Source organism: Corythoichthys intestinalis, chromosome 13, assembly GCF_030265065.1.
Source record: "Corythoichthys intestinalis isolate RoL2023-P3 chromosome 13, ASM3026506v1, whole genome shotgun sequence".
Lineage (NCBI taxonomy): Eukaryota > Metazoa > Chordata > Actinopteri > Syngnathiformes > Syngnathidae > Corythoichthys > Corythoichthys intestinalis.
This window is the reverse complement of record NC_080407.1, coordinates 49260962-49283273: the sequence shown is the minus strand read 5'-3', so window position 1 is coordinate 49283273 and position 22312 is coordinate 49260962. Positions and strand designations below refer to the sequence as shown.

The 22312-nt window shown below is 40.1% G+C and overlaps 2 protein-coding genes across 3 annotated transcripts in view; both read right to left on the bottom strand.

Annotated features, from left to right (window-relative positions):
• The window catches only part of LOC130927749 (pyruvate carboxylase, mitochondrial-like), a 292766-nt gene extending 291202 nt beyond the window's left edge, over window positions 1-1564 (bottom strand). The window contains exon 1 of the mRNA XM_057853741.1: window positions 1244-1564. Coding sequence (XP_057709724.1) covers window positions 1244-1254 — 11 coding nt within the window. The 5' untranslated portion in view covers window positions 1255-1564. The remainder of the gene's footprint in view (window positions 1-1243) is intronic.
• Window positions 1565-6243: 4679 nt separating this feature from the next.
• Window positions 6244-22031, bottom strand: LOC130928927 (zinc finger protein 541-like). Of its 2 annotated transcripts, XM_057855750.1 has the most exons (10): window positions 18687-22031; window positions 14581-15206; window positions 14198-14441; window positions 11716-11846; window positions 11544-11647; window positions 10178-10238; window positions 9967-10055; window positions 9772-9891; window positions 7786-7871; window positions 6244-7690 (listed from the first exon to the last, which is right to left on the bottom strand). In XM_057855750.1, exons 2-10 carry the CDS (start codon window positions 15194-15196, stop codon window positions 7387-7389), a joined length of 1755 nt encoding a protein of 584 aa, XP_057711733.1. In that variant the 5' UTR covers window positions 15197-15206; window positions 18687-22031; the 3' UTR covers window positions 6244-7386. The 2 variants fall into 2 exon arrangements, with proteins under 2 accessions (XP_057711733.1, XP_057711732.1); XM_057855749.1 differs by having other exon boundaries at window positions 14581-22031.
• Between the last annotated feature and the right edge of the window lie 281 nt (window positions 22032-22312).

Genomic DNA, 22312 nt, shown 5'->3' with positions numbered 1-22312 from the left:
CCGCCATATGTAAACAAAGAGCTTTTTTCTGTTGAAAATTATTGCAAAAAAATTGTAAATCCCTGAATTCTTTATAGATATGGACGTAAAACGGTCCCGATTCTTGGTTATAAGCGAAAAACGTGCAGTTAGCATTTATTTTACGGCTATATTGCGAACTATGATGCTAGTTAGTAAGCAAATTAGCGGCTGCCATATGTAAACAAAGAGCTTTTTCCGTTGAAACTTCTTGTGAATAAACGATTAAATCGCAGAATTTTTTATATATATGGACGTAAAACCGTCTCGATTCTTGTAAAAGCAAAAAAACGTGCAGTTAGCATTTATTTTATGTAAATATTGCAAAGTGCAAACTATGATGCTAGTCAGTAAGCAGATTAGCGGCTGCCATATGTAGACAAAGACCAATTTCTGTTAAAAATCATTGTAAATAAATGCTTAAATCCCTGAATTATTCATAGTTATGGACGCAAAACAGTCTCGATTCTTAAAAGCAAATTTTTTTAAAAAAATTGCAGTTTGCATTTATTTTATGTAAATGTCGAATGTGCTGCTAGTCTTAGTCGTAAATATTGCGAACTATGATGCCAATGCTATAGCGGCTAATTTCTCCCATTGATTTTTTTTCACGTTTCAAAATGCATGCATGGTACGAAAATTACAATAATCACCTTGAATCCTCGAACAAATCACTCCTGAGACAATCTTTCCTGTTTGTATGTGGTACAACTTTCGCACTTTTTCAACCAAAATCTGGCGTTGGACCGGCTGCTAATAAATGAAGTGGCGAGGGCGTGACACAGTGAATGGGGAATGTGTCACGTCAATATATTATGAAGTCTATGCACAATTGTTAGGAAAATATTTTATAAAGGTTCAAAAGTCACCTAGTGTTGCTTTAAATGTATAATCGATGAGTCGAATAATCACGGCAGCCCGAGTTGACCCGAAGGAAACCCTATACTACAATGTGGGCCCCTGACAAGGATTTTGCCAGTCCGAAATTCACTGTGCATATTTTTAAATGGACTGGCAGTGGCAGCCAAAATATGTTCGAAAACCGCCGATGCAAAAGTTGTTGCAGCCACTTCCTACTTGCCACGTTCCAAACAATTGACGAGCACCAATGTGGCAGAGTTTTTTTTAAGAGTTGCTCTTGTGACAGGCGTGACACGCAGACGCGCGTGGAGTGGACGAAGGGCACAGCGAGCTAGCACGCTGACTTTCCTCCATCAGTACTCACGTGTTGTGCATCCGATGACAGGTAACAGGACACCGAGTGTTCCCAGTGGAGCGCGCTTTGTTTGGGGTTTGCCCACGTAGCTCTGTCACGCTCGGATGAGGAACCGCAGGGTTACTTGTCTGGAACTGAAACTGGACGGATAGCTGCTACTTTGGGCCAATGCGCACTCGAGGAAAGACGAGGCAAGGACGGACTGCTGGGGAAGAGGCGCTGTCAATTGGGCTTCCGGAATATCCAGAGGCTAAAGCTAAATGCTAGCAGTTTTGCTGTTTACCTCCCCGGTTAATCTCTTCCCTTCTCCCCCAAACTCTGATCCGTCTCGCTTGCTGATGACGTCACACGACGCCCTCTCTGCTCTCGGCCAATCATAAGAGAGGGCGGGGCGTCGAGGCCGAGCGCGAGATTCCAATGTTGTTACGGTGGACATCCCGTCTTCAGGGGTGGCCTGGATGGGCTCGCGACCCCCTTAAAAAATACTGTGTAGCCTCAAAGCAACACTGGGAAACTTTTTAACATTTATAGAATATTTTCATAACATTTGTGAGTATATGTCGACTGATAACTAGTTGAATGACACCTACAGTGTATCACAAAAGTGAGTACACCCATAGGCGGAGTTTGACTAGGCTTCTTAGGCAATACTTTTCGCCAAGATCCTCATCCGCCCGCGGGTGCCGTGCCAATGTAGTTACCCCAGTCAAAAATTTAGTGTTGCAACGATTAACTCGAGTATAGAAAAAAGATAAAAGATTTGAATTAGATTTCGATGCTTCAAGTATTCGTTTAATTGTAATAGTATATTTTGAAAGTGTTTGCTTTTAGTTTTATTGATTTGGGTTGATACACCGCCCTCTAGTCTGCCTCATTTCACATGGCTGAATCCAGCTGCTCCCTGTTAAGACCCACATAAGCTAAGTTGTTGTTTGAGGCAGGGCCGGCCCAGCCTGTACGCAGACTATGCAGCTGCTTAGGGCCTCTCACCGCTAGGGGGCCCCCCAATCTGGCAATTGTTTAATGTATATTCTATTTTGTTTACCACAGTTTGCTTTATTTGGCTTTTGTGATTTTTGATACTTAATTTCAAGCTTAAAAAAAATAAAAGCTATTCCTTAACTTCTTTTTTTCCCCTCTTTTAGAAAAAGGTTTGGCGCTATCTACTGTAAGTACTGACAATCATTTGGGGTGAGAAGTTTGAAGTATGCAGTGCAACAAAATCTGATTAATATACAAAATATGGACGCATGGGTTGGATTGCATGTATGGGTTTCACAGTACACTATGACGAAATGGTGTGCCAAAAATATTGGCCCCTTGGCATTATTTTGCTTAGAGCCCCCAAATGGCCTGGGCCGGCCCTGGTTTGAGGTAATGTTTTTCTAATGCATTCATAATTTAGTTTGTATGTATATTTAGCCATTTTTTTGTGGGAAAATGTGTCTGAACCATTTTTAAGAGCATTCTAAAAAAAAATACTTTAGCATTTTATAGCATTTAAGCTAGCGGATTTTTCTGTTTAAGTTAGCCAAAAAATATTCAAATTAAATTTTGTTGCTTCAAGTATTCGTTTAATTAATGTGGCGTTGTAATGGTTTATTTGGAAAGTGTTTGCATTTAGTTTTATTGATTAGAGTGGATACACTGCCCTATGGTCTGCCTCTTTTCACATGGCTGAACCCAACTGCTCCCTGTTAAGGCTAAGTTTTTGTTCGCGCTAATGTTTTTTAATACATTCATAATTTAGTTCATAGGTATATTTAGCTGTTTTTTTGTGGGAAAATGTGTCTGAACCATTTGTTAAGAGCATTGTCAAAAAAAAAAAAAAAAAACTTTAGCATTTTATAGCATTTAAGCTAGCTGACTTTTTCTATGTAAGTTAGCCAATTGTTCTTTTGTTGTACATAGATCCTCATTTTTTATATAAAAATTTATACCGTTGGAGGCTCAGCTTAAGTATTTTAATTTTTCATGTTCCTTATTAGATGACTTGATTATTCGAACTAGTCGATCGATTAATCGACTACTAAAATATTCGACAGCTGCAGCCCTACAAAAATTGTATCCCCTGGGTGGAGCCATATGGAAGTAGATTTGTTATTTTATTATTCAATTTAAGAAAAAAATGCTTCAATCAAAACATATATTTTCAACCAAAAAAAAGTTGCTTCAATAAAAAAAATGTGTTTGAATGCAAAAATAAATTAGAAATTTATGTATCGATTTATTTTTATTTAAGTCTAGTTTTTTCTTGATTGAAGCAACTTTTTTGATTGAATTAATGTTGATTTGTGTTTGGGCCACATTTTGGCCAGGATATTTTTGTCTTTATTATTCAAATCTAAAAATAAGTTGCTTAAAAATATATATATCTTTTCAAAAAATTAAAAAAAAATCACTTCAATCAAAAAAAAGAAAAAATTCAATCATGGAAAAAAAATTTGAATGCGAAAAAATATTTGAGATTGAAAATTTTGCATTTGAACACATAATTTTTCATTTAAATTGTTTTGATTAAAGCAATCCTTTTTGTGTTTGGCCCATATTATGAGTAAGAAATTTGTGTCTAAATCATTTAATTCCAAAAAAAGTTGCTTCAATCAAAAAAAAAAAAAAAATTTTTTTTCGGGGGGAGATATATGCAAAGCAAATGACCGTCTAAGTTGATAGTCACATGATCTGTTCGAAAAAAAATGTTTAACCCATTATAAAAACTTTTTGTTCATTCAATTCATTTTTGTTGCAGTTTTATTGCTTAATAACAAATATATATATATATATATATATATATATATAGGAAAGTCAATTACATGCAATGGCACTTTTCGGCAACCAGGGGGCCCCCCTTAAAATCCACTTATGAGTACACCCCTCGCATTTCTGCAGATATTTAAGTATATCTTTTCATGGGACAACACTGACAAAATGACACTTTACACACAAAACTTAGCTTATGTTGGTCTTAACAGGGAGCAGCTGGATTCAAGCAAGTTAAATGAGTTATGTCATATTCTGTGTTGCCACTAGATGGCAGTGTATCCAGCCAAACCAATAAACCTAAATGCAAACACTTTCAGAACAAACTAGTGCTGCAACGATTAACTCGAGTAATTCGATTACAAAAGATTTCAATTAAATTTTGCTGCTTCGATTATTTGTTTAATTACAGTATCGTTGTAATGGTTTGTTTTGAAAGTGTTTGCATTTACTTTTATTGTGATGAAGATACACTGCACTGTAGTGGCAACAGTGAATATGGGATCACTCATTTTACAAGCCTGAATCCAGTTGCTCCCTGTTAAGACCAACATATGCTAAGTTTTTGTTTGAGCTTATGTTGTTTTTTTTAATGCATTTGTAATGGGTATATATAGCTGATTTTTGTGGTAATATGTGCTTGAACAATATGTTAAAAACATTGTAAAACAAATATTTAAAAAAAAAAAAGCTAGCATTTTATCGCATTTAAGCTAGCTAGACTTTTGCTATGTAAGTTAACCAATTGTTCTTTTGTTGTACTTTGATCCTCATTCTTTTTTTTTTTTTAAAAATACTGTTTGAGGTTCAGCTCAGGTATATAATTTTTTATGTTCCTTATCCGATTACTCGACCTAACTAGTTCATTGATTAATCGACTACTATAATAATCGATAGCTGCAGCCCTAAAACAAACCATTAAAACGCCACTCTTAAAGCAACACTTAGTCATCTTTCAGTTTTGGTCGATTTTAGCGATGCCGGTGGACAAAAGTGGTTCCTCATGGTTCCCATGAGGACCAGTGCACACCCGCACAGGGTCGTAAAATCATGATCTCCCGGTCGCCTGCAGATTAAACGACATTTCTGTTTCCAGTGGCTGTGTGAAGGATGACTAGTGATAAGGTAATGAATCCAGTTGTGGCTAAACAATAGCATATGACGGTTAGCAACCGCGTGCCTTAGTGTGGCTAATCCCACCCAAACTCGTTAGCGCTGATTGTCATTCAACTAGTTGTCAGTCGACGTATCATCACAAATGTTATGAAAATATTTTTAAGGTTGAAAAGTTACCTAGTGTTGCTTTAATTTTAGCCGTTTTGCTCACGGCATTATCATTTCAAGCCAAAATGACGACGAATAGTTTTGGTGTGCCCACCTGGCGCCGCTGAAGAACATAAATTACCCTTCTTGAATTTTTATGTGCGTAATTATCAGATTTAAAAAAAAAAAAAAAAAGACACTGAACAACATAAAACTCACGCTAAACAATGAAGCTAACTTCAAATGCTCTAAAGCATGCGCTGACCCACTTCACGCTTGTAATTAGAGGCGCCCTCCCACCACTGTTGGTATATTGTTGTGCAATAGCTGGCACACCCCTCACAAGTTTAACTCGTTCTTTTCACCCGTGAGGATTTTTAACACGGTGCGTAACGTTTGCAGAAATTGGGAGACGATTGGGTAGTTACTGCGTTCTTTCAGCTGTAGCCGAGGAAACCAGTGGTTTTGCATGCAGGCAAGTCCTAGCTAGCCCTTTTGGGATGTTTTGCTTTCGTGTTTACAAACTTGAAAACCTCTGGGAGTGTTCAAACGGATTGGACGTCTATGGCAGTCATTGGCAGCCAATTCTGGCCAATGAGTTCATTTTGTGAATATGAGTGGAAAACTTTTGCACGGTTACGAAAAGCCCGTAAATGTCAATACGGACGCTATTGATATTGCTGCTGTGAATGAGTTTATCACGAGTAGACGTCCAATCCGTTTGAAGCGGGAGGGTGGCAGGGTGGACATCTTGTACAGAGCAATATGGAGAGTTATACACTCACCGGCCACTTTATTAGGTACACCATGCTAGTAACGGGTTGGACCCCCTTTTGCCTTCAGAACTGCCTCAATTCTTCGTGGCATAGATTCAACAAGGTGCTGGAAGCGTTCCTCAGAGAGTTTGGTCCATAGTGACGTGATGGCATCACACAGTTGGTGCAGATTTGTCGGCTGCACATCCATGATGCCAATCTCCCGTTCCACCACATCCCAAAGATGCTCTATTGGATTGAGATCTGGTGACTGCGGAGGCCATTTGAGTACAGTGAACTCATTGTCATGTTCAAGAAACCAGTCTGAGATGATTCCAGCTTTATGACATGGCACATTATCCTGCTAAAAGTAGCCATCAGAAGTTGGGTACATGGTGGTCAAAGGGATGGACATGGGCTGTGGCGTTCCAACGATGCTCAATTAGTACCAAGGGGCCCAAAGAGTGCCAAAAAATATTCCCCACACCATTACACCACCACCACCAGCCTGAACCGTTGATACAAGGCAGGATGGATCCATGCTTTCATGTTGTTGACGCCAAATTCCGACCCTACCATCCAAATGTCGCAACAGAAATCGAGACTCATCAGACCAGGCAACGTTTTTCCAATCTTCTATTGTCCAATTTTGATGAGCTTGTGCAAATTGTAGCCTCAGTTTCCTGTTCTTAGCTGAAAGGAGTGGCACCCAGCGTGGTCTTCTGCTGCTGTAGCCCATCTGCCTCAGAGTTTGACGTACTGTGCGTTCAGAGATGCTCTTCTGCCTACCTTGGTATTTGAGTCACTGTTGCCTTTCTATCAGCTCAAACCAGTCTGGCCATTCTCCTCTGACCTCTGGCATCAACAAGGCATTTCCGCCCACAGAACTGCCGCTCACTGGATATTTTTTCTTTTTCGGACCATTCTCTGTAAACCCGAGAGATGGTCGTGCGTGAAAATCCCAGTAGATCAGCAGTTTCTGAAATACTCAGACCACCCCTTCTGGCACCAACAACCATGCCACGTTCAAAGTCACTCAAATCACCTTTCTTCCCCATACTGATGCTCAGTTTGAACTGCAGGAGATTGTCTTAAACCATGTCTACATGCCTACATGCACTGAGTTGCTGCCATGTGATTGGCTGATTAGAAATTAAGTGTTAACGAGCAGTTGGACAGGTGTACCTCATAAAGTGGCCGGTGAGTGTAGGTAAGATTTTATACGTTTAATGACCCGCATAAACCCTGATTAAAACGGGAGCCATGACGCAAATATAAACAGTCACTCCATTCTGAACCCTTGCACTGTTTATTGAATTACAAAAAAAAACATAATAAAACAAAACAAAGACCAAAGACCTTGAGATTTTCTAACTACATGACAGAGTGCCATGATTGGTTAAAAACTGGTGCGTAAGAAGGTGTTCTTTGGTATGAGCCACTCAAGTCAACAATGGTGCCTACTTGAAAGTTTGGGCTGCTAGCGTGGGTGTAGGTATAGGATGGTACTTGCATGCTAGCATCACCGACGGAAACATAACCGCTGTGATGCGAATACGCGTGTGATGTGTCTAAATAAGGAGCCACGTGTTGAGGGAGGATCCTGCCGCTCCACGGTTTGGAAAGCTTCCGGTGGATTTTCATGTGAGCGTTGCGAGACTTGACTTTGGAGAAGATTCTAATGCATGGAGGACAGAAATGAGGATGGAATTGTATTTTGTTTTGTGTTCTTTCTGACTTTATTTGGATAAGATAAGAGCTCGCTCGACTTACTTGCCACACTTGAGGCAAGGAAAAGAGGCGAAAGACGGAGGAGCAGGGAGAACCTCCTCTTCCGATGGAGGACAGCTGGAAGTTACCTGCAGAAGATGGAAGAAGACACGTTCAACTCATTGACAGCGCGAGACGTCCAATCCATTTGAAGCAGGGAATTCATTCGCTCGTGCTGTCAATGCAGCTCATAGGCCTTATTCAGATTGGTAGCCAAATCTGATTTTTAGCTCATCCAGATTGAAACCGTATTAGTAGTCTGAACAGTCACAAAGCACAGAAATCTGATCTGAAACCACATATGGGAGATCGTTTTAGATCAGATACTTCTCAGTCTGAACAGCCCAGATGAGTTTTGACTGCATAGCACCTTTTCTCGAAAGCACCATCTAACTGTTCGTATTACTTAACACACCCAGTATAAAATAAATAGCACTTATACCATAGTTTAAGGAAAACAAGCAGAATATAGGGCATAAGAGATAAACAACGCATTTTTATCGCGGAATCCCAGCGTGTGCGTCATACAACTAACTGAGCAAGACTGACGCACCAACTCTTGCAATCAGTTCTCCCGGACAGTCCAGAACAAATGGCGGGACGCTCCGTCTCAACTAAAGATGTCCCGATCGATCGGCATCTCGTAAGTATCGGAATCGGCAAAAAAAAATATCGGGCATGCCTTTTTTTTAATATATATATATTTTTTTTATTAAATCGTTTTCTAATTGTATTTAACGTTACAGACAAAATGTCTTACATTCATCCAGAGTCTTTAGTTTTGGCTTAAAGTAAGGCTATCAAATTAGTCGCGTAAACGGCGGTAATTAATTTTTTTTTAATTAATCACATTAAAATATTTAATGCAATTAACGCATGCGCTGCTTGACCCACTCACGCATTGTCGCGTTCAATCTATAATGGCGCCGTTTTACCTATATATAGAGCTAACAGGCAACGTAGAATGAGTAGAGAGAATTTTGGCAGTCTTTGGAGCGTCTCTTCAATTGGCTAAAGCCTTAAAATCCCACTCTCAACAATTAGAAATATCGTGGGAAGCAATGTGGGGAAGAACGGTAGTGGTTGATCTTTTCCTTAACACCCTATGTTACTTCCCAACACAGAGAAGATATATCAATTGGTGCCACTACGCACAATCATGGTTGCACTTCCCATCATGCATTTTGGCAGAACAGTTTAATGGCTACAGTATAATTTACTGAAAGCTCAACAAATACACTAGATGGCAATATTTAGTCACAATATACAAAGTCACATTTATCCTTTAAGAATTATAAGTCTTTCTATCCGTGGATCCCTCTCACTCCCTCTTGAGGATTTATTGTCATAATAAACAAATACAGTACTGTATGTTGAATGTATATATTCGTCCGAGTTTTATTCATTTTTTTCTTAATGCATTGCCAAAATGTATATGATCGGGAAAAATTATCGGGAATGATTGGAATTGAATCGGGAGCACACAAAAAAAAAGCAATCGGATCGGGAAATATCGGGATCGGCAGATACTCAAACTAAAATGATCGGGATCGGATAGGGAGCAAAAAAACATGATCGGAACAACCCTAGTATCAACATAAGGACCACCAGAGAACGCCCGATATCCAACTGATAACACGACTGACAAGACTCCAAGAGCCCCAATGACGCCGAGGTGGCAAAATCCACAACCCTCGTTGCCCGGTCAACAGTAACTCCCGAATCATCCTGTCCAATCCACAAACAGACAATAATCCCAAACACACCCTTATTCCTGCCCAAGGCCCGCCCCACAAGAGCCTTCAAAAGACAATGTTTAACTAATCGTTGTCATTTTTCTCGGGAAACTTTTGTTGATGTATAATAGGGTGACCTTGCCTCCCTGCCTGAGTGTAGGTCTGATTTGAAAACTTGCTAAAACTAGCGTGAACAGTCAGCCCTGAAAATCAGATTTGAGCAGGAATCAGATATGCTCGCCACAATAGTTACACTCTTATGTTGTTCCGTCTCATCTCGGTCCTCCGGTTCGACTCGTTTTATCCGCTTCGCTTGGTGTTTAGTGGTCAGGTAATAAAACTCCACACACTGGCTCTGCGTCTTCGTCTTCACCTGTAACACACAAAAATGTCAAGAAAACCGGAATGAAATCGAAAAAGTGTAGCGCGAACTAGAGATACTTTGCACCTTTTTCTGTATGAGCGCAAAGTTTTTTCCATGTTCAAACAGAGCACCGTTGAAGTCGTTCTTTTCCTTATGGGTCCAAACATCGCTACCTGAACAAATGAGGAATTGTAAAGAGGGCTCAGCAAAAGAGAGCGAGGACGCACAAAGGCCGTCTTTGTCCACACGATGGGAAAAAGGACGTCTATTGTCTAAAACAAGGTTGAAAGGTTACCGGAGTAGTGGTAATCTCCTGTCGGTGATGTGGATTTAAACAGGAGCATCTTCAGTGCGGCCTACGTGGGAAAGCAAAGTCATGAAGACACTTGGGAAAAGACGCTCAAAATGGCAGCAGGGACGAGAACCAAAAGTTGTATTTGCCATGTGGCAAAATGGATTTTGCCATGTGGCAAAATAGATTTTGCCATGTGGCATTTTTTTGCCACGTGGCGTTTTTTTTTTTTGCCATGTGGCAAAATGGATTTTGCCATGTGGCATTTTTTTTTTGCTACATGGCAAAAAAATTTACCACATGTCAAAAAATGGATTTTGCCACGTGGCATTTTTTCTGCCATGTGGCAAAATTTTTGCCACGTGGCATTTTTTTTTTGCTACATGGCAAAAAAATTTACCACATGTCAAAAAATGGATTTTGCCACGTGGCATTTTTTCTGCCATGTGGCAAAATGTTTGCCACGTGGCATTTTTTCTGCCATGTGGCAAAATTTTTTGCCTTGTGGTAACATGGATTTTTCCACGTGGCAAAATGGATTTTGCCATGTGGCAAAATGGATTTTGCCATGTGGCATTTTTTTTTTTTTTTTTGCGACATGGCAAAAAAAAAATTACCACACGTCAAAAAATGGCAACATTTTTGCCATGTGATAACATGGATTTTTCCATGTGGCAGTTTTCTTGCCATGTGGCATTTTTTCTGCCATGTGGCAAAATTTTTGCCATGTGGCAAAATGGATCTTGCCATGTGGCATTTTTTTTGGCATGTGGCAACATGGATTTTGCCATGTGGGAATTTTTTTTTGCCATGTAGCAAAATGGATTATGTCATGTGGCATTTTTTAGCCATGTGACAAAATTTTTCTGCCATTTCACAAAATTGATTTTTCCATGTGGCATTTTTTTGCCCTGTGACAAACTTTTTTTTGCCACGTGGCATTTTTTCTGCCATGTGGCAACATGGATTTTTCCATGTGGCATTTTTTTTTGCCATGTGGCGAAATGGATTTTGCCATGTGGCATTTTTTCTGCCATGTGGCAAAATTTTTGCAATGTGAAAAAAGGGATTTTGCCAAGTGGCATTTTTATGCTATGTGGCAACACGGATTTTGCCACGTGGCATTTTTTTGCCATGTGACAAAATTTTTTTGGCATGTGACAAAATGGATTTTGCCACGTGGTATTTTTTTGCCCTGTGACAAAATGGGTTTTGCCATGTGGCATTTTTTCTGCCATGTGGCAAAATTTTTCCCACAGGCAAAATGGATTTTGATATAAAAAAAATTCTCAAATGGCAAAAAAATGCCACATGGCAAATACCACTTTTGGTTCTCGCTGTCTCTCCAAAATGGTGGACGGTCACTGACCATGATGTTGGCCTTACAGGCATGCAGGGAGTGCAGGGCCAACTCAATGTTGCAACCTCCGCCTGGCACGCAACTGGAGCAACACATCAACAGCAACTGTTCCACTGAGCGCACACAAAAGACTCCGCGTGACGTGAAGCCAATGCCAACGTTAGTTCGGGCGAGCAGAAACCTTGATCGTGTGACCGGCCTCGCTCTTCCGGCGACTTCCACAGAAACTGCTCAGAGTTCAGTTCGTCCTCATTCTCGGCAGAGTTCAAGGAGGGGATGACCGCCTGGAAGTCACTACCGATGTTTACCCATCTGAAGATATTAGAAGTAGATACACTGGAGTTAAGGTTGTAACTTACTCTTTGGCCACTGGAGGGCAGTAAAATACAGACATGAATCTACAATTCTTAACCATAGCAGAGATTTAACAAAACCGTTTGACCCGTCGACACTGTTTGTACACCAAAGCGACGGGTATTCTCTTTTATTTGACATCCCAAAAATGGCAGTTCGCCATTAAATATGTTTCTTTGTTTTTTTTTTTTAATGAATATTAAATGAAGTGAAATTTCTTAACACAACTACAATGTTTGTCCAAATCACATGATTTAAATAACGAAAAATGCAGGACTTGTAACGGGCAGGAAAGCTCTTTTAATTTTAGCTAAAACCGTAGTTTGTCCAAAATTTGCCACAGAACATACCCATTCGTTTTCCAATGGACAAAATTTCCCATTAATTTCTGATAGCCCAATTTGCCATTCATTTCAATAGCATCAAAACTTCCATTCACTCCTATTGATTTCCAACCCAAGTGACCAAATATGAACAGGAAGTGACCCTGGAATGCTTCGAAGTCAACAGGAAGTGACCCAATATGAATAGGAAGTAACCACTAAATGCCCCAATATCAACAGGAAGTGACCCAATATGAATAGTAAGTGGAAGTGACCCAATATGAACAGGAAGTGACCCCCAATTGCCCTAAAATCAGTAAGAAGTGAACCTGAAATGCCCCAAAATCAACAGGAAGTGACACAATACAAACAAGAAGTGACCCCTAAATGCCCCAAAAGTAACAGGAAGTGACCCAATATGAACAGGAAGTGACCTGAAATCCCCCCCAAAATCAACAGGAAGTTACCTAATATGAACAGGAATTAACCCTGAAATGCCCCAAAATCAACAAGAAGTGACCCAACACAAACAGGAAGTGAGCCCTAAATGCCCCCAAATCAACGGGATGTGACCCAATATGAACGGGAAGTGACCCTAAAATGCCCCAAAGTCAATAGGAAGTGACTCTGAATTGCCCCAAAATCAAAAGGAAGTTACCCAATATGAACAGGAAGTGACCCTGAAATGCCCCAAAATCAGCAGGAAGTGACTTGAAATCCCCCAAAATCAAAAGGAAGTGGCCCATTATGAACAGGAAGTGGCCCTGAAATCCTCCAAAATCAACAGTAAGTGACCCAATTTAAACAGGAAATGACCCTGAAATCCTCCAAAATCAACAGTAAGTGACCCAATATAAACAGGAAGTGACCTGAAATCCCCTCAAATCAACAGGAAGTTACCTAATGTGAACAGCAATTAACCCTGAAATGCCCCAAAATCAACAAGAAGTGACCCAACACGAACAGGAAATGAGCCCTAAATGCCCCAAACAGACAGGATATGACCCAATATGAACAGGAAGTGACCCTAAAATGCCCCAAAGTCAATCGGAAGTGACTCTGAAATGCCCCAAAATCAACAGGAAGTAACCCATTATGAACAGGAAGTGACCCTGAAATTCCCCAAAATCAACAGTAAAAATACCCAATATCAACAGAAATTAACCCTGAAATGCCCCAAAATCAGCAGGAAGTGACTTGAAATCCCCCCAAATCAACAGGAAGTGACACAATATGAACAAGAAGTGACCCTAAAATGCCCCAAAATCAACAGGAAGTGACCCAATATGAACAGGAAGTGACCCTAAAATGCCCCAAAATCAATAGGAAGTGACCCAATATAAACAGGAAGTGATCTGAAATCCCCCAAATCAATAGGAAGTGGCCCTGAAGTGCCCCAAAATCAACAGGAAGTGACCCAATATGAACAGGAAGTGACCCTGAAATACCCCAAAATCAATAGGAAGTGACCCAATATGAACAGGAAGTGACCTGAAATCCCCCCAAATCCACAGGAAGTGACCTGAAATGCACCCAAATCAACAGGAAGTAACCCAATATGAACAGGAAGTCACCCAGTCTGAATAGGAAGTGACCTGAAATCCCCCAAAATCAACAGGAAGTGACCTGAAATCCCCCAAAATCAACAGGAAGTGACCCAATACGAACAGGAAGTGACCCCTAAATGCCCCCAAATCAATAGGAAGTGCCCCTGAAGTGCCCCAAAATCAACAGGAAGTGACCCAATATGAACAGGAAGTGACCTAAAAATCCCCCAAAATCAACAGGATCCCCCAAAATCAACAGGAAGTTACCCAATACGAACAGGAAGTGACCCCTAAATGCCCCCAAATCAACAGGAAGTGACCTTGAAATGCCCCAAACTCAATAGGAAGTGACCAATAAGCATTTTCTATTATTGGATGATTAAAAAATTCCACCTGTAAGTGCGCTCATATTCATAACATAATCCATAACAATACTCACGCCACATTCCCACGCTCATCCTCCTCTCTTGACTGAGTGGACAGGATTGAAGAAAATAGCCCTGTCCCACTACGAGCAGGGTTGAGAAGTGGCCGGGGTGTATAATGAGCTCTTTCTCCCTTTCCGGAGTGAAGGATGCTGGGAAATGGAGTTCCAGTGTAGATTTTGAGAGCGACCTTTCCTGGCGCTTTGCCGTGGGATGAACGGCGCGGGACTCTGCGCGATTTGGATGATAAGGACCTTCCTGATGACAAAGGGGAAATAAATAAAAACAAGTGAATTTATTGGCTGCCAATGACGGGAATAGACGTCCAATTTATTTAGAGATCATTGAAGGTAGACGACAATGTGTTAACAATTTATCAAGTTTAGCAAAGTTTTACCTGTGTTGCTAGGCTCATCTGACCCAGTGGGAAACATCCACCTCATACCGGAGGAGTGGAGGAACGGCAACGCTTCGTTCCCATCTCCTCCCTGCGAGGGCGAGCGTCCGGAAGACACTGGCGGCGAGTGAGGCGTCAAAGGCGGACTGAGCGCCGATGACGGCAGGTTAAAAAACGGGGCGGTTGTGATCGCTCCCTTTCTGAAACCCTTGGGGTGTGACAAGAAAGCTTCAAGGAACGAGTCCAGTTTCTGAGGCTTGCTGACTGCAGCGTATGAAGTTTGCAGTGAAGGACTGAGGTTCTCTCCGCTAACCCCGAAATCCCAATTTTGAGATTCTCCGCTGCTCTCGCTCACTTGAAGAACATCCCGATCCACGTTCCCGTTCCAGTTTCCAGCATTGGCGTTAAATTCTTCCCGTTCAAGAGCCTCCACGTCATCCCACTCCCAGTTTTTGTGGATGTTGCTTTCACACCAAGTTATATCAAAGCCATCAGGACGCGAGGACGTCACCAGAACTTTTTCTTGACTGGTCTGATGGCCGCTCGGTGCGAGTTCCGAGGCAGACCGATGAGGACGCGGACTGGAAAATAGCTTCGTGGACCAAAAGTCATCCATGGTGTGTCAACTACAAGAGAGGCAGAAAAGTATCCAACTTGGCATGGTTAAGTTAATTTTCATTTCAGTACCACTGATGGAATATCTAACTCAAACTAGAAACTGCAATTTCTGGAGAAATTACTCTGGGTCTTTGCTGTGTGGCTATACAGATCTTATCCCCGCCCAGGGCTATCAATAGAATGGACAAACATGCCAGTCAATGGCATTAAACAAAGTAAATACCATTAGAAATGAATGGAAATTTTGAACATCCATGGCGATCAATGGCAGCACCCCTCATAAGCGTAAATGTAATCGGGGAAGTTTGTGGTACACATCCTATTGATATTTGGTCATTTCCTGTTGATTTGGGGATTGTTGATTTGTTTTTTTCCCCATTGAAAATGAATGGGAAAAATTTTGGACATCCATGGTCGTCAGTGGCATCGATTTACATAGGCGTCAATGGAATCCAAGTACATTAGCATGAATAGATTCGACATACATGGCCGTCAATGGCATCAATGCAATTTAAACGCCATTGGAATTCCATTAGAGGTGAGTGGGAAATTTTCCATTTAAAATGAATGGGAAAGTTTTGGGCAAATTTCCAGGGAACCGTAATTTTTTTCTCCAAATTCTGTATACAACTTTAATGCCCCTCACCGTCCCGGAATTTTTGATGCACAGGTCGGTTTGGGGACATTATCAGGTGACTTTCATTTGATTTGGGGACATTTCGGGGACATGTCCATGTCATATCAGGTCATTTGGGGACATTTTGAGGGCGTTTCCTGGTCATATCTGATAATTTAGGGATATTTGGGGGGGTGTCCTGATCATATCAGGTCATTTGGGGACATTTGGGGGGCGTGTCCTGGTCATATCAGGTCAATGGGGACATTTAGGGGATGTGTCCCAGTCATATCAGGTCATTTAAGGACATTTGAAGGACACTTCCTATTGATATCTGGTCATTTCCTGTTGATTTGGGGACTTTTTTTTTGCCATTGAAAATGAATGGGTAATTTGGACGTCCATGGCAGTCAATGGCATCGACTTACATTTGCGTCAATGGAATCCAAGTACATTGGCATCAATGGAATGCACAAACATGGCCATCAATGGCATTAAACAAAGTGAATGCCATTGAAAATGGGAAATTTGGACGTCCATGGGCGTCAATGGCAGTGACTTCCATCAGCGTCAATGGAATCTGAGACATTTGGGGGACACGTTCTATTGATATCTGGTCATATCCTGTTGATTTAGGGACTTTTGGGGGGGGGGGCATTGAAAAGGAATGGGTAATTTGGACGTCCATGGCCGTCAATGGCATCGACTTACATTTGCGTCAATGGAATCCAAGTACATTGGCATCAATGAAATCAACAAACATGGCCATCAATGGCATTAAACAAAGTGAATGCCATTGAAAATGAATGGTAAATTTGGACGTCCATGGCCGTCAATGGCATCGACATCCATATGCATCAATGGAATCAAAGTACATTGGCATCAATAGAATTGATATACATGGCCAACAATGGCATCTGACTAAATTGGCCTCAATTTAATGTTAATGCCATTGAAAATGAATGGGGAAATTGGGACGTCCATGGGCGTCAATGGCATCGACTTCCATATGTGTCAATGGAATCAGGGACATTTGGGGGACACGTCCTATTGATATCTATTCATTTCCAGTTGATTTAGGGACATTTGTTTTTTTTTGCCATTGAAAATGGGAAATTTGGACGTCTATGGCCGTCAATGGCATTGAATTACATATCCGTCAATGGAATCCAAGTACATTGGCATCAATAGATTCGACATACATGGCTGTGAATGGCATCAATGCGATGTAAACTCCATTGGAAATTCGCCAAAGAAATCCCATTCAAACAAAACCAGAATAACACTATCTAGGTCTTTGGAAATTAGAAGACGCTCGTCATGCTAAAGGCTAATGCTAACACGAATGCTAAGCTAACGCTAAAAGTTACATTGAGTGTGTATTCGGCCTTTTGGTTAAGTTTTACAGGAGGGGTTTTTTGTGCCGTCCTAAAGCGCCCTCTTGTGGTCGCCTTGCGACATGGTTTAGAGTATTCTTGCAGATTCAATACGGCTGCATGAAGCCTTCGTTATAATATGCTTACATGACCCCTGGACAAGATTTGTCCATAAATTTGGATTTGTAAAAGAATGTAGAGAATCTGTTAGTATCTTGGTCTTTGCCTTGCAAATCCTTGACCAAATCACATACTTGGGCATCAAAAATTCCGGAATAGTGAGGGGAATAAAAGCTGTGTACAGAAATTGGAAAATTTATGGGTCCAGAAACATTTTTAATGGGAACTTTCCCATTCACTTCCAATGGAATTTATGTCGAATCTATTGATGCCAAAGTACTTGGATTCCATTGACGCATATGTAAGTCGACGCCATTGACGTCCAAATTTCCCATTCATTTCCAGTGGCTTTTACATTGCATTGAAGCCAATTTAGACAGATGCCATTGACAGCCATGTATATCAATTCTATTTATGCCCATGTACTTAGATTCCATTGACGCATATAGATTTCGATGCCATTGACGGCCATGGACGTCCAAATTTCCCCATTCATTTTCAATGGCAAAAAACAAATGTCCCCAAAACAACTGGAAATGACCAGATATGACCACGACATGCCCCCAAATGACCCGATGTGTCCAGGACCCGCCCCCCAAATGACCTGGACATGTCCCTGAAATTTCCCCAAATCAAAGGGAAGTGACCTGATATTGCCCCCGAAATGTCCCCAAGCCAACCTGGGCGGGGGGGCCAAGATCTGTATCTCCACACAGCAAAGACCCAGAGTAATTTCTCAAGAAATTGCAGTTTCTGGTATACTTTTTTTTTTTCAAATAAAATGTTTTTTTTTTTTTTTTTAATTAAAAAGGAGACGGAAATTTTGTTTTTCAGTTTTTTTGGAAGGGAAAAAAAAAAAACCATTTTGTCATGGATTGAAAATGTTTTTTATTTTTGATTGGGCCAACATTTTGGGGGATTGAATGATTGCAACACAAATGTTCTCCCCATAATATGGCTCAAACACAAAAATAATTGCTTCAATCAAAAGAAAACATTTTCAATGAAAAATTGTGTTCGAATAGACATTTTTGAGTCTCAAATATTTTTTCACATTGAAAAACTTTTTTCCGACTGAAATTTTTCTTTTGAAGTGATTCTTTTGAAAATTGTTTGAAGCAAGTTATTTTTTGATTGAATAAGACACAAATGTCCTAGCCAAAATGTCGCCCAAATGCAAAACCTTACTTCAACTGTAAAAAGTTGTTTCAATATAAAAAATTTTAAAAAATTTTAAAAAACTTGAAAGTTTTCAAATGCATTTTTTTGAGTGTCAATTTTTGCATTTTTTTGATTGAATGAAGACACAAATCTACCTCCAATCAACTATCATTTACGTGCTTGTTATTAAAATGTAAGCATTTCTCAGTTTTTACCTGATTTCATGCGCCGATCTCCTGATTTGCCGCCGTCCTCTCGACGCGGGGGCTCAAAATTTGTACGCATCGACGACGAATACAACCCCAGCGTCACGCAGAACTAAGGCAAAAAGGCCAGCTTTTTCCTATACAGTCAACCGCATACGTCGTTCTGTTGCATATTACACGCTTAAACGAAAGACAGGTGTCAGAACAAATGTAGTGATGCTGCCGCTCTGCCTTTTCGGCGTCGTCGTGGTAACCACATCCTGAGGAAACAAACACTGACGGATCTCCCTCTACGTTTAACCTTGAACCCCCCCCCCCCACAAACACCTCTTTCCATTTTGCTCTCTTCCTTTATCACACCAGCTTTTGTTTTTTTTCCACACAGCAAGAAGTCATTTTGAGGGGTAATTTCTGCTTCAAAGAGTACAGTGGTACCTCTACTTACAAAATTCAAGTAGTTTCGTAACTTGAAAATTCTTTATGTATGGAAGCATTTTCCATGTAAATTACTTAATCTGTTCCAAGCCCCACAAAATTCAGACATAAATCTTTACATGTAACAAATACATGTTACAATTATTGCACAAGTCACAAAATCAGAGTTGCGAATAATGTTAAAACTCAATAATAGAATAATAATATACACTCATGTAAAGCTATGTCAAAGTTGTCACTGTTTAGAAAAAGAAAAAAAGAAAAACTTCCACTAGTTTAGACTGGGAGGGGCTGACTAATGTTCGTTCATCTTGAACTAGCGAATTCGGAACCATTTTTACCGATTTTTGGGGGCATTAATTGTTAACATTCTGTTCTTTAGGGCATTTACAAGTCGCTACTTTTTCAGTTGCCCAAAATCAACAGGAAGTGACCCAGAAATGACGTCTACTAATGCTAAACTTATTCCAATTCACCAAACAATGAAAAGCGCTTGTTTTTCTTCTATAGTATTTCAGCTAGAAGACTTTTGCTATACAAGTTAGCCAATAGTTGTATACATTAGTATTGTATAGGATTTAAGCTAGCAGACTTTTGCTTTGCAAGTTAGCCAATTGTTGCAAACATTCGCATTATATAGCGTTGAATCTAGCAGACGTTTCCTATGCAAGTTAGCCAATTGTTGCAAATATTAGCATCATTAGCATTGAAGCTAGCTGACTTTTGCTATACAAGTTAGCCAATTGTTGTATACATTAGTATCGTATAGGATTTAAGCTAGCAGACTTTTGCCATGCAAGTTAGCCAATTGTTGCAAACATTCGCATTATATAGCGTTGAATCTAGCAGACTTTTCCTATGCAAGTTAGCCAATTTTTGCAAATATTAGCATCATTAGCTTTGAAGCTAGCGGACTTTTGCAACGCAAATTAGCCATATAGCATTTCAGCTAGCAGACTTTTGCTATGCAAGTTATCCAATTGTTGTAAACGTTATCATTACATAGCATTTAAGCTAGCAGACTTTTGCGATGCAATTTAGCCAATTGTTGCAAACATTCGCACGATATAGCGTTGAATCTAGCAGACTTTTGCTATGCAAGTTAGCCAATTGTTTTGAACGTTAGCATTATACAGATTTTCAGCTAGCAGACATTTGCTATGCAAGTTTGCCAATTGTTGTAAATATTATCATTACATAGCATTTAAGCTAGCAGACTTTTGTTATGCAATTTAGCCAATTGTTGTTAACATTAGCATGATACAGCATTTCAGCTAGCAGACTTCTGCGATGCAATTTAGCCAATTGTTGCAAACATTTGCACGATTTGGCGTTGAATCTAGCAGACTTTTGCAATGCAAGTTAGCAAATTGTTTTGAACGTTAGCATTATACAGAATTTCAGCTAGCAGACTTTTGCTATGCAAGTTAGCGAATTGATGTAAACCTTAGCATTATACTAGGGTGACCAAAAGTCCTCTTTTGCCCGGACAAGTCCTACTTTCACGCAGTATCCTCGTTGTCCGGGCGGGTTTTATAAATTCATAAAAATGTCCGGTTTTTATGATTTTTTTTTACGGGACCAACTTGAAGAGAATTTCTCCAGCCGCTAGGGGGCAGCGCTTGCCTGCGTTGACGTTGCTCCTACTAGTAGGGGCGGGAGAAGGAGTAGATCTTCTTCTTTTTTGTTGGCAGTTCACCCTTTGTTTCATGGTGAATTACCACCATCTACTGACGGTTTGATGAGAGCTCAGACTACAGTAAGGAGTTCAATAAGAAGTTCTAAAAGACGTGGCTCCATGCACCTTTAAGTTTCTCCTGTTAATGTCGATCACGTGTCTTCTGTTGTACATAGGGTTATATGTGTACACAGAGATGCAGTATATTGTATGAGTCTTGTAATTGTTCTGCGTTAGTTAGTGGTTGAATGCTAGTATAGCTAAATAGCAGTGTTGCTTATGAGTTTTTTTTTTTACGATAAATGCGGATATAATGGCAACTGTTGACTTCTGTCGGAGATTTGTACTGGTGTAATCTGTAAAATCCCGTTTGTTGTCGCATTTTTGCGCTGCCGATGGTAGTAAACTTTTATAGCAAAGTCTGATTTTGCCTCGGCTCCCGTATTCGCTAATAGGGTAGCAATCAGTGAGCTCAGCTGCGCTAGGCATTATGGGCAATGTAGTTTTGCATTTGAACTGCTAAGTTTGGAAACATGCTGGTTGAATCGCTTGTCAGTTTATTTCAGTTATTGTTTGCGTACAATTTAGAACATTGTATGAGAATAAAAATTGAGTGGGAATAACATTTTGTCAACGACAATCGTCGTGATCGTAATTTAAAAAAAATGTTGAGTTGGCACATAGCCAACTGTGTGTGTGTATATTAATTGGACTACATTTTCATGAGTCTGCATTATTTTTTTTAATAATTATTCTTTTTTTATTTTATTGTTTGATTATTTTTTTTTAGGAAGAATAAAGCCTGTTGAGTAAAAAAAAAAAAAAAAGTGGGAGATATACGCATCTTTGAGTAATCTTTGAGTAAAATTCAAGTATCTCAAGGCCGGGCCGAGTGTCCTCTTTTTTGGAAATCAAAATATGGTCACCCTACATTATACAGCCTTTCAGCTAGCGGGCTTTTGCTATGCAAGTTAGCCAATTGTTGTAAACATTACCATTTTATAGCATTTCATCTAGCGGGCTTTTGCTATGCAAATTAGTCAATTGTTGTATACATTAGCATGAAACAGCATTTCAGCTAGCAGACCTTTGCTTTGCAAGTTAGCCAATTGTTGTAAACATTAGCATTACAGTATATAGCATTTAAGCTAGCGGACTTTTACTATGCAAATTAGCCAATTGTTATAAACATTAGCCTGATACACCATTTAAGCTAGAGGACTTTTGCTATGCAAGTTAGCCAATTGCAACAATGCAACAATTGGCTAACTTGCATAGTAAAAGTCCGCTACCTTAAATGCTATATCATACTAATGTTCATTAGATGGTTTCTGGTGCACACTAGATTGCTTAAATACATTTTATTTCTGTCCATGTCCTTTTAGGGAATGTAGATTTTAATGATCAATCCAAGTACAGCAGAAATGGCGCCCTCTCGTGACCACCAGACGACACCAGTAAACCCCTGATAAAACCTAAATAAAAAGAAAATGACACAAAATTCACACAGATGACCGAGCAA